This window comes from Pholcus phalangioides, unplaced genomic scaffold, assembly GCF_987345545.1.
Source record: "Pholcus phalangioides strain wild (caught in Gottingen) unplaced genomic scaffold, Ppha-v1.0 ptg000009l_1, whole genome shotgun sequence".
In the NCBI taxonomy this organism is placed as follows: domain Eukaryota; kingdom Metazoa; phylum Arthropoda; class Arachnida; order Araneae; family Pholcidae; genus Pholcus; species Pholcus phalangioides.
Window position 1 is genome coordinate 43,305,479 of NW_028301602.1, and position 12,898 is coordinate 43,318,376.

General features: G+C 32.4%; 1 protein-coding gene across 1 annotated transcript in view; it reads right to left on the bottom strand.

Moving 5' to 3' along the window:
• Positions 1-266: 266 nt before the first annotated feature.
• The window catches only part of iPLA2-VIA (calcium-independent phospholipase A2 VIA), a 35,131-nt gene continuing 22,499 nt past the window's right edge, over positions 267-12,898 (bottom strand). Inside the window, exons 9-14 of the mRNA XM_089236259.1 lie at positions 9,462-9,713; positions 7,452-7,602; positions 6,467-6,603; positions 6,216-6,370; positions 4,720-4,887; positions 267-3,999 (exon numbers count right to left, since the gene is read on the bottom strand). Of these exons, the coding sequence (XP_089092385.1) occupies positions 3,784-3,999; positions 4,720-4,887; positions 6,216-6,370; positions 6,467-6,603; positions 7,452-7,602; positions 9,462-9,713 (1,079 nt within the window). The 3' untranslated portion in view covers positions 267-3,783. The remainder of the gene's footprint in view (positions 4,000-4,719; positions 4,888-6,215; positions 6,371-6,466; positions 6,604-7,451; positions 7,603-9,461; positions 9,714-12,898) is intronic.

Consider the following 12,898-nt stretch of genomic DNA (forward strand, 5'->3'; position numbering starts at 1 on the left):
AAATTAAATTTTCAAGTCTGTCCACAGACCTCTTGTCCAATATTTGCCAACCATAGGTTGAAAAATGCTGCTTTAGGTGGATTTCTCTTAAACTCGAGTACTTACTGTGTATCAGTTATAACAAATGTTTTTCCAGCTCTCGTGCAAGTTTGTTATATCTGGGCTTTGACTGTCTATATGATCTCAAACTTTTCAGTTTTTCATGGAACACCAACACAAATTAAAAATATTTTTTTCTGTAACAGAAATGAGGGGAGAAAAAGCCATAAATGACAAATAAACTTTATTACTTACAAACACAAATATGCTATAAAATATAGAATGCATACACATGAGTTTTTGTCTTCAATATTTTGCTTCTCTAACTTTCCGTAGACTAGAATATGACTTGATATTGAACGCTGACATATGATATCCTTAATTTTTTTTTATAATTGAATACATTCTGCTGAAAAATGTATCCATCACATAGAATATCACATTTAGGATTGAAATTTCTATATACCAGCTGAATTATTGCTTCTATGAATGACAATAACCAAATTACTTCTTAAACATCAATCTTCATAAAAATTCCATTGAAGAAATAGGAGATAGTATCGTTGGGGAAAGTATGCAATTTGGGCTTTATATTTATATGTGCATCATAAAAAGTGTCAGAATTTTTGAGGTTTTCATTTCTGAAACTTATATCAATATTTAACTCTGACACACTTGGTAAATTTGATTACTTGATACTCTAAAGAGAGGCAAACAGTTTGTAAGAGCAAAAGTTAAAAACCTGTTGTCAAAAGCTTAAAGTTAGAAATATACATACAATGAATTTCACACAGGAATTCATAATGTATTATTTAATGACAATGACTTTCATAACAATGGATAATTATGTAGTTGCAATGATTCGTTTCACGATTAAATATTATAACCAGTAAAAACCTTGACTTTTTGACAAAATATGTTTATAACAAAATTAGTATCTACAGTGAACTCTTGTTACTGCATCTCCATTTTATGCATATATATCTCGCTGGTATGAACGATAAAAGCCAAGAATATCATTCATTGTACACATCTCAGATAATGCGGACAAAATTTCAGTGAAAGGAATACTTTGCATTGGGAATCATGGCTTTTCTTTCAGTGAAGAATATCTCAATTCAAAGACTGACATGGTGTTTCCAGTTCAATCAATTTCTATAATCAGCCCTTACTCTTAAGGAAAACATAATTCAGCACAAAAGCATGCGCTGTCTTATTGATATATTTTAGCATTTCAGCTAAAAATAGCGTATATAATGTGATGCATTAATGCTAAGAATATGTCTTGTAGCATTTTTAACAACCTTCACCATTAAAATGCTACTTTGTTAGTGCCGACAAAAATATGCTTCCCTTGGTTTGCATGTAGTAACTAGATTTTACTGTGTTAGACGAGTCTTTCAAACTTTTATGACTTACTACCTTTTTTCAGGAAAAAATTTTCAGTACCCTCCTTCCTAAGCTAATCTAGGAGAATCTTGTACTGTAGCTTCTACTGCTCCCCCTCTAGTGTATTTCACGGGAAAACATTGCCTGTTTCAGAAAATGCTGTATCAGTTTAATTAAATTTGAGAAACCCTTGAAATTTCGAATAACATGTGAAGTAAACTACGCTTTTTCAACCTGTTGATTATATATATTGGTTGATGTGGGCGTGTTCGATTTTGTATGCACAATATATCAATTGATACCTCATTCAAGGATCACCATTATGATAGGGTTTTTGAGCATATTCATTCAAAAAGTAAATATATGTCAGATTTATAAATGGGTACTTTTCTTTCCATGCAACATTGTTTTCATCATGACAACATTGCTTGTTGTTTGATAAAAAAGGTTGAAACCTTTTGAATGAATGTTTATTGATAACACTGTTGTCTTTCTATTTATTTGCTTTTGCATTTTGCTGTCTCTAGCAAAATATCTCTATATCTAATCTATTTGAAGATTCAGAATAAATCCAGTAAGGCACTATACTGTGATAGTTAATTTCCCCAGGTATTATGAGTCATTCAAATGATAATCATAGGCTCAATGCTTGTATTCTATCATTGTTTTGTAAACTTTTTTTGAAAGCTCAAAGAACTTTGCATTTTCCACAGGACATCTTGTGTACTACTACTTAACTGTACATGCACCTTGTACACACTCCCCCGTGAACTTTATAACAAATTGGTACATGCATGACCTTAACATATTTATGTTGTCAGAATTATGCATGTTTTGTGTTCGGCTGGTGTTGCCATCTGTTATACATATTTTGAAGTAAAGAGGGTAAGTGCTTGAATTTTTGTGATATGCAAGTATCGTGTTGTAGGTCTGCCCGCTCTTTTCAGAGAGATATCTTGTGTACTGGAATGCTTTTGTTGCCATGTGTGTTATTTTGGGCCCTAGCCTATGTATTTCAGTGTTTTCCCCAAATTTTTTCACAACTAGGTGAGAGCTTGGGTGTAGAGTGTGGTCAAAATACAAATCATATTCTAATTCATTTATTAATGATGAAATTGTTGCTAGGTAGATAACTCTGTAAAATGGCTCTGATAGAACACTGTTTGATTCCATAATTTTTTCCCCAACATTATTCAGTCAGTACATTTTGATTATGGCGTATCAGGGACATGAGTCACAAGCAGTCCCCTATACCCTTATTGTTATCCACTAGTTATTTTCTTAACAGTAGGTTTTAAAAGTAACTTCAAATTTTTAAAACGTTGTTACACAGATAGTCGGCAAAAGTGTTCAATTTCAGCCTCAGTTTTTCATAGAATTTTTTTTTGGCCAAATTTCCTTGAATATATTCATCCATATCTGTATTTACTGCAAGTTATTTCAAAAAGCAATAAGATATCTTACAAGAATGAAATTATTTCTTAGATTATCCACACTAAGACACTTGCAGGTTTGGTTGTTACATATGTGAGTTAATATGGACAGAATTCAAAAATATGTATTGTTAAAAGTTAACTGGTGCTTGTTCGAATAAAGGCTTGCCTAAGATAAGATTGATTATGCCTAAGAAAGTTAAATACAAAATACTGCGTAATTCTGGTTCATGACCTATAGTTCTATGTTACAAACTTTCTAGCTGTGTACAAACCAGATATGATATCAAATATTATAGAAGGATCAGTTTCACATGATCAACTGTTGACTAACTTGGTTTACAATACAGACATAACACTAAAATTATTTGTTGCTTAACGAAATTATGAGAGAGAACAATGAATCTAAAAGGTATCACATCATATTGAATGATCTTTCTGAAGAATTTACCTGAAGCATTAAGGGGAGGAGATACAGATTGAATAAAAAACAAAAAGTCTGTATTGCTCTCCTTCACACAATTTTTTCAGCCATGGAAAAAATGCAGTCAACCAAATTATTCCATTATTCTTTAGATTTAGTATTAAAATATAGACAAATTTGTTTTTTTAGATTCTTCACACATGAAAAATGACATGACTATGAATAAAAGGCTGATATTAGATTTGTGACTAAAATAACAAACCTAGTCAACATGAAAATGGAAATCGGTAGCATTTGATTCTCTAATCGTAAATTACACTTTCATTCGAAACACTAATTTCAAACATAACAATAAAAATGACAATTCTGATTTCGAAAATTTTACTTCAATCAATTTCAGAACATAACAAGTATGGTGAGATAGTCAATTCTCATGTTCAAAAAATAAATAACTTATTTAATAATAAATAAAACAACATTACTAGAACAAATTTACTATCAAGGACGTAAAAGTTCACCCAACTCTAGTAACTTATGACGCATGCCTCTCATATATGCAGTAGCTTCAAATAGAGTTTTTACGAGAACTCTGTTGTCAGTCTCATTCATCGCTACATCCTCTGAGAGTTGGGGGTTTAGGCGAAAGTATGGTATGTTCAACATATCACAAATGGAATGGGCACGAGTAGTCACTTGCCCGTCAGTCTGAGTTGCCTAAAAATAGGAAAATATATGAATCAATAAACTTGTCAATGTAGTCTACCACTCATCATATTCCTATGAAATTGCCATATCTTAAATATAAGATATTTCAGTAGTCACAGAATATTGAATGCTAATTATAGTTCTCACACCCAAATTAAATTCTTAATCCTCTATCGCACACAATCAAAAAGTTATCAGATTAGATATAATGGACTTAAAGCAGGTGCATGTACTACAACTTTTTGTTTTGATAGAAAAACTATATATATAGAAACTATACTTGAACATGTTTAGTATATCCTTAGAATAAGTATTTATTCAACCTCAAATTTTAACATTGCATGACAATGCCAAATAAAGAGAAGGTGATGGCAATAAACGTGTAGTTTTTGGTCTCAAACCAGCTATTTTTGTTTGGAATAATTTTGGTTTTGGTAATGGGAAGCAATCTGGCTTTTTTTTAACAATAGATTGGCTGTATGTTCTGCTTTAGTTTGAGTGAACTATGGTCACCCTTGGATATCCATGATTTGTGGGACCAATGACTGACATCTCTAAGGAAAAAATTGTCATTTATTGCACAATATTTTTGGGATACTTCCTTACAACTCACATAATGCCTCCAAGTTCACCAATTTGATCCATTACACCTGATAGAGGGTTAATCATGGTAATATGTACATTAGCATACATAATATGATAATCTACATTCTATATGAAATGTGTTACCTGATCCACAAGCAGTTGACCGAGAGCAGTCACACCTAGAGCCATTTTGCACACACCCCAGAAAGTGTCAGGACGGAAGACATCGATTGTATCAACAGGAATAATAGGGCACTTTCCGGTACCCATGGAAACAATACAGCTAATATTAGAAACTTCTTCTGGGTGTCCCTGTGCCAAAAATAGAAACATTTAGCTAATCATAGATTGGAAGATATATTTTCGGAATATAAAGTGATATCTCTCGGCTTATGAATTTTTAGAAGCTAACAAAGAATTTTTTTGCCATATTTCTACCTCAGCTAATGCATATAAATTGGCTAATGATAATTTTTGGTGACATGGATGCATTCTCACATAACACAGCAGTGCTGTAAGCTGAATTTTAGTGCTATTGTAATCAGAATTACCGCCTTTGGAGCACAATTATTTTACATCCCTCTCAGAATCACTTCCCATACATGCTTCTATCAGGGCTGTAGCCAGGCATTTATTTTGGGGAGGGGAGTGAGAGTTAAATCTATTGTTTTGTGTTATTTTTTTCCCATAAAAATCTCAGTCACTTTCTAACATTTTGGAGGGGGGGGGGGCAATGCCCAATCGCTGCTATGGCCATATAGTCTTTATTTCTCTTCAAGAAAGCTTTTGAGCAATTTCAAGTAAAATAAAGGATTAATCAAAGTGAAAAATTCATTAGAAAATAAAAGCCTAGACTTAAATGTTTTTATTGCACAGTTCTTTCAATTCAACTCTTAATTGGCATCAAACTGCACAGTCTGGACATTTTAAGTCGGAAATTATTTTCGCAATCAGCATATCAGAGGTAAGCTAGCCACATAACATAAGAGGACACCTATGAACCTGACTAGGTTATGAACATGGTGTGAAATAAAAAAGATCTTCAGTTTTTCATCTTGTAAATTTTTCTTCATCCAATTATGAAGCTGTTCATTTCAGTCAGTTTGTCTTTTTTTATAATGTTTCTTTAGTGTTTTATAAAATGTATCCTTGGATATTGGGCCATACCCGGAACGAATTAAACAATTTTCCTTAGAGATCTATGGAAAGTCGTGTTTCAGCTGAGAAATGTGAATATGGAACGAATTATCTTCATTAGCCAAGGTATCACTATATGTATTTATACAATACAAATACAACGCCACAACAGGCAGATTGCCCAACGAGATGGCTGACTTAAGAACATCATGGATCCCCGAGCCCTACCTACTACTGTAACACCACACATGCACCCAGATTCTCCCAATACAAACTACTATTTTATTGTTATTTTTAGTTAAATAAAACCCAACCATGGAAGCATAGAAGCAAGAGTAGTTTTATCTATTCTTGATTCAATTAATAATATTTTTATAATTCTGTTTCCTTGATTTTAATATAGGTGTGTGTATAAAAAAAATCAATGGAAGCATATTTAATGATGCATAACATGTTTATATGCTAAAGATCACAAATTATGTGGTAAGGAAATATATGTATACCATAGCTAGATGAGCGCTATTGCATTGATGTATCTCAGTAATCGCATCTAGTGTTGGATTGTTTGCAATAAGGCCTCCATCAATATAAGGTCCAGTGGGACGAAAATAAGTGGGGGCAGCGCCAGTAGCTCTAGCAGCTTGCCATAACAACTGTTCTGCAAGGAAGAAAATGAGATAAAATTTGCGACCTATGTCTAGTCTGTAATTTAAATTACACCATAACTATATGAAGCACATGAGGGATCTGTTACCTTCAGGCTTAGTTATTGGGATATTTCTGAGCTGATCTATTTCCTCACATCCCAAGATACTTAGTGGAGATGGGTAGTTGCGGAAACCGTGAAATTGAGCTGGTTTTCTATCTGCTCTTGTAGCAGTCAGCATAACTCTGAAAAAATAAAAATTTATTCAACCATCATAGTGTAAAATATGCATAACATTATAAACACTATGTGGGCAAATTTCAATACATCTGTAATTATCTAAGCTTTCAGATTATTGAATGACTGGATTAGCTTTTGCTAATTCGTGCAATAAAAAAATAAAAAAAAACCAAGCAAATAGCTCGGAAAAGCCAAAAATTCTCTTAAAGTGTTTCAACCCCTTCTCTATCAGTACCATCTTCAGAGGACATACTATATAAATATATATGTTGCATAAATAAGCCCAATGAGAAGAATCAACATAAAAACTAATTCAATCAAATTTAAATTCACTTTTGAAGCAAAAATTTTGCTTTAAAGGATTACTTTGCTTCCCTGGCTTACTTGGGCTTCTTTGAAGGCTCATATATATCGAGGCTTTAAAAAACCTATATATTTGTCAATGATAACGAATCAACACCACTGATCACAATTTTGAGTGAGAATTTTAAGAAAATTAGAACAGACCAGTCAAATAACTCTGCTTCGCAAAGCAACCAATCAGAATGCTGTTTTGGATTTACTTGCAAGATGCAATGCATGCTCTTCATTCTGACGTGAACAAAAGAAAAACTAAGCAACCAGGAGTTAAGATTTGGGATCCTTAGTCAGAGTGATAATGGTTACATTTATCCTCTGAAGGTAGTATCCATAGTGTGTCAAAACATCAGGAATTCATGGTTTTTCTTTTTATTTGCCTTTATCACTTGTTTCTTTTCGTAATATAGTGTATCCTATTTATTCCCCCTATCAGGCAAAATATCATTACTCCTCTGCAGATAAATTTTCTCTGACAGATAACATTCAGCCTTACCTCGGATATGCAATATCTGACATGACTGCATTTTGTCCCAATTCTTTTTTTAATATAGCCTCTAACGGTTCAGAATCATATGGGCGAGAATCAACAAATACTTTATCCTTCAGTTGGAAATAAAGGCATCGAGTTTCAGTGATGGACTTTCCTAGAAAAAATAATCACAGTGTTTTGGACTGTTCAGCTTTTCAAAAATGTATTTAAGAAACTTGAATGAAACTTGAAAAATGAATATTCTACTACTGAGCTGTGGAACCTAATACATGTAAATGAATATCTACTGATTTTTCCTAACCTTTGAGAATTGACTGTATCTATTTTTCATTGGAATCACTCTCCTTTCACAACTTTAACAATAAAAAATTTTAATTTCTCCAATTGTTTTTCTTCAGGCATATTATCTTGACTAAACTTTTTTTTCATCATTTACAGAAGCAAAAGTTGATGAAGCGAAATTCTTCTCTTTAAGCAGCTGTAGCATTGTAGGCTACACTGCACCATTATTTAAATCAATTAATTAATTATTAAATTACTTTTGTCATTTGAAATTAGCAGTTTGTTAAATCAGAAAAACTGCTGTTGAAACGAATAGCTCAAATAATGATCACAAATTTAACTTAATATACTGCGCTTGTTGGGGGCAGCACAAATCATTTCATGGGCCAGCTGTTGGCCACCCTTGAAATATATCATCCTCTATAACAGTTTCCTAAACTTCTTGTTCCATCTCGCCTCCCTTCTTCAGAAATTTGTTCTCTCTCATAACCCCCAATGCGAGTAAACCCATAGGATCTTATGTTATACCCATAGCTTTTACCCCCCCCCCCCGGACCATTTCATCACCCACCAAGGAGTGATATTGCTCACTTTGGGGAACACTGCTCTATCATATCTCAATATCGCAAATACTAATAACTCATGTCTATTTCATCGAACCAGTTTAGAATAAATTAGTCACCATGAGTTTCATTCTTAGCAATGTTTCTTCAGCTTTGAAACTGATCTAAACAATAAATATATGAAATTTTTTTTTACAGAAAACAAAATTAAAATTTTTAATGTTAAGTAAACATTAACAGTAAATGTTGCTTAATATTCATAAGCACACTTCATAATTTATATATTTTCCCTATACATATGTATTTATGAAGAAAGAGAACAATTAAAAAACTTATCTGGTTCTGCTTGTCTATTTCAATTGTACCACTACATTTCGTTGAAGCATTTTCGGTAATTTAGCATGTTGTTTCAAAATATTTTTTTTCTTTTAGGCAAAGATCATGTCTATTTTTAGTTGAATACAAACGAGGAGTTATAACACAAAATTTTTATATTATAGTATATTTATAAGGATTATACAATATTTTTTTAAATGTACATACCATAGATCCCTTGAAGAGGTCTTGCACAAGGATCTCAATTCTGTTCAACTGACAAAAAAACCGAAGTTTGTTTTTTTAAAACTCTCATTTGCTTCCTTGCAAACACAGTGCCATAAGGAAATGTATCTCCGCTGCTGCAACAGTATGTATGGTCCAATAAGGGAAAGCGGGAATGCTGTTCAACGGGTGGGGGGAAACTTGCTTACATAGTCTGCAGGCAATGAAGATAACTTATGGGGGAGGAAGTATGGTTTAACCTCAGCTTTAAAAAAAGCGCGAAAACCCCAGGAAAAAAAACTAACTTGGGACAGGAAAAAAGTTGATAACAGAAATCTTGATAGCTATAAACAAACTTTTCCCTTTTGTTACCATATTTGTCTGTTCCATTCCTTGCGAAAGTGATAACAACACCTGAATGATAACATTATTCATGATTTTAATAAGTGACATCAACTGTATTAAAAAATTACTTTATTTCCATCTATTTTTATTTTGGACACAAATTAAAAAAAAAAATTAACAATAAAATTTTAAGCCCTATAAGTAATCACATAATAGAAATTACACATCAAAAAACAAATAATTATACTATTGCATAAACCAATGAACAACTAAAAAAAATTACCAGATGCAAGAACAAGCGCCAGAATACCACCAGTGCTGGTTCCAACCATCCAATCAAAGCATTGTATTATAGGAACTTCAAGCAACCTCTCTAGCTCACTCAACAACTGGATCAACACCAGACCACGGATACCACCCCCATCAAGACTGAGTACTCTGCACTTTTTACCCACGGCACCGGATTCAGATTTGCACTGACACTTGCTTTGACCATCGTGGCTACTTTTGAAACCTTCAAGCAATGTAGCTAATACTTCAGATTGTGATGTAAAAAAAAGAGTGATGTTAGAAAGATAATTAAATGGTACGCACTTAAATAGTTGTATGTTTATATGTACAAGCAAACAAATGTTTGTATGCAAGAAACTTCACTTAAATTTAATTATCAAAAATATACTTTTGTTTATCCTTCTCATACTATGAATATGTTTAGAAGCTGTAATATTCATCTGATATGCGTACATTACATTCTTATCAATATATAATATTCAAGATCCAATCTAGTCCATTTCTGTTTCAACTGAATCTAAAGTCTATTGCAGATTTGTAAAAAAAAAGTTGATACATAAATGAAGATTCCTTTAACTACTGCTTTGAAGTAGAGCTTTTTCTCTCAACCTGACAAAAATGTACATTTTTCTGTTAATACGTCTAACACACTACTAAAATTAATTCAGAAAAAAAAAAAAAAACTGAGAATGATAAATACTATAATTTTAAGATCATTATTTGAGAACACCCATGACAAATATTAATATAAATATCAGAACTTAACCATTTTTATTTGTTTTATTTTCTCAAAATCGTAAAATTTAATCTACATATTCATTTGGAACTTGGTACCTTCGAATATTTGGGAAACAGATTGAGATAGACTTGAAAGGCTGGGGGGGGGGGGGGGGGGACATGATAATGATGTCAATTCATATGTGTGCATATACATTAGATCAGTCGGCTCTGTCATTGACACTGGGCATTGCCCGCCCCCTATATCTGCCCTGTTTGGAAAATGATAAAAATGCTAATAATAACTTTGCCCTGCTTTCCATATGCACAACAAAATTACATTTTTTAAATTAAGATTTTTGCTAGTTCGTAGATAGAAACAAGTTTTCTTTAATCCAGTATTCTATAACAGACACCTCCTGATGATGATGCTTGCGGCCTAACACTCTGAGAAAAACTCAGAAAAAATAAACTTGCATTCAATGCTGATCCTTCGCCATAAGAAACCTTCAATAAATTAGAAAATGCAGTCAAATTCCTTGCTGCTGTGGTGGCCGAGTGGTTATAGTGACGAACTTACAGAGCGAGGACCTGGGTTTAAACCAGGGTTGTAAAAAACCTAGCCCCGGTGGGTTTTTCGGGTAGAAAACCCAGGTTTTTTTGGGCAAAATGGGGAAAATTGAATTTTCTTTTTCCACAACCACAAAAAAAAAAAATTTAAACATGTGTACATCTTACATTATGCCTAAATATATATTTTTAGTGCATGTTAAACTATGTATTTGATTAATAAAATTGGGAATAATAAAATAGAATAATTGTTCACTCACAGCCCAGGCAGGATTTTTGGGCAAAATGGGAGGAAAATTGAATTTCCTTTTCCCACAACTTCAAAATATGTAACTGTAACTTAAACATGTATATACTACAGAGTGGGTTGAAAAAAAATGAAGTTTTATTTTCAAATTGCTATAGTGCGGAAAAGTTGTCTCTTTTAATAAGAAGAAAAACAATATAAAAAATTTAAGATCAGTTGATATCTTCCGGTCGCGCATAGTATTTGAAGATTATGAAAATTGACAAAATTGAACATTTTTCTTAATTTTTTAATATTACTTAAAATTTGACGATCGACATGCTCGATCGTACATAAAAGTTTGTTATGCTTATTTTATGGTTCAATAAAGTAAAAAAATTAAAACATCATTGTGTGATATTTCAATTATCGGTCTTGCAATGTGTTCGAAAAACTGGAATTAACCAAATTTTTGCAAGTTTCATTGTGCAAGAGTTAGACTTTAAACGTGAACACTTGGAAAAGAAACAAGAGAAGAAACTGTAAACCAGTAAATCCTAGTCAATTTTGGTAACTATAATGTAAATTATACACTCTCCTACTTTGGATGGTTGATTGGATTGAGTGTAGGTGGAACTCGATGTGCAGCCACCTCTTCATGTAAATTCTGGGTCATTTTGTTCTGACAAAGCATGCGAAGAGCTGCACAATGAAACTTACAAAAATTTGGTCAATTCCAGTTTCCGAACACATTGTGAGACCGATAAACATTGGAATATCAATGATGTTTTAATTTGTTTTACTTTATTGAACCATGAAATAAGCATAAGAAACTTTTGCACATCGATCGTCAAATTTTAAGTAATATTAAAAAAATTTAAGAAAAATGTTCAATTTTGTCAATTTTCATAAATTTCAAGTACAATGCATGACCGGAAGAAGTCAATCGATTAAAAAAAATTTTTACGTCATTTTTCTTTTTATTAAAGGAGGCTACTTTTCCGCACTATAGCGATTTGCAAATAAAATATTTTTTTTTCGATCCACCCTAATGTACATCCTTTATGTGTACATCTCACACATATTATGTCTAAATATGCATTTTTGGTGAATGTTAAACTATATATTTGATCAATAAAATTGACCATACTATAAGTAAGGGAATAATTGTTCACACACAAACACACCAACTTCTGTGTAATTGTATCTGAACCTTGAGTTATATGCAGAACTGTAGCAAGAAGATTGTTTGTGGTAAAATAAATGAATTTGGAGATAATGAAAATTCTGAGAAATTGGAATGATGCCTGAATTTTTTTTTCTCCAAATTTTTCAAACCCTGCAGAAAATGTATCCAAAAGTGCCCTGATACATCAAAAATAAAACCTTTTAGCTATGTAACCAGAACCATCGGTTTTTTTTTTTAAATAGAACCCAAACTTTCAGGAGCTAAAGTCTCATGCTTCTCTTTTTCTTAAATTCCTCACTGTTAAAGAATATCCCTACTTCATTAAATTAAATTCTGAAATATTTTTAAAGGAGCAGTGATAATTAAAAAATGATCTGGCTAAGAGGAGGAGATGGGTCATTCTGAGGATTCATTACTCTGGAGGTGTTTTCCACTTGTCCAAATTAGCCATTTTTGGGAACTTAAAACTACACAATAACTTGAATTATCATTAAACACAAATGCCAATAACATTATTGTATATTAATAGCACTTTATACAAGGCAACCTGCCATGTATAGCAACAGACCTACAGAATGCCTTCATCTGGCTGATGATTTTAACAGGCAAATTTTCTGGGTCGGGCTTATATTATGAGCATCTTGAAAAGTTAAGCTAAGGCTTATTTTCTGCTTAGGTGTTATTTTCATAAGAAAAACTATACTTTTTATTGTTTCAATTGAAGATG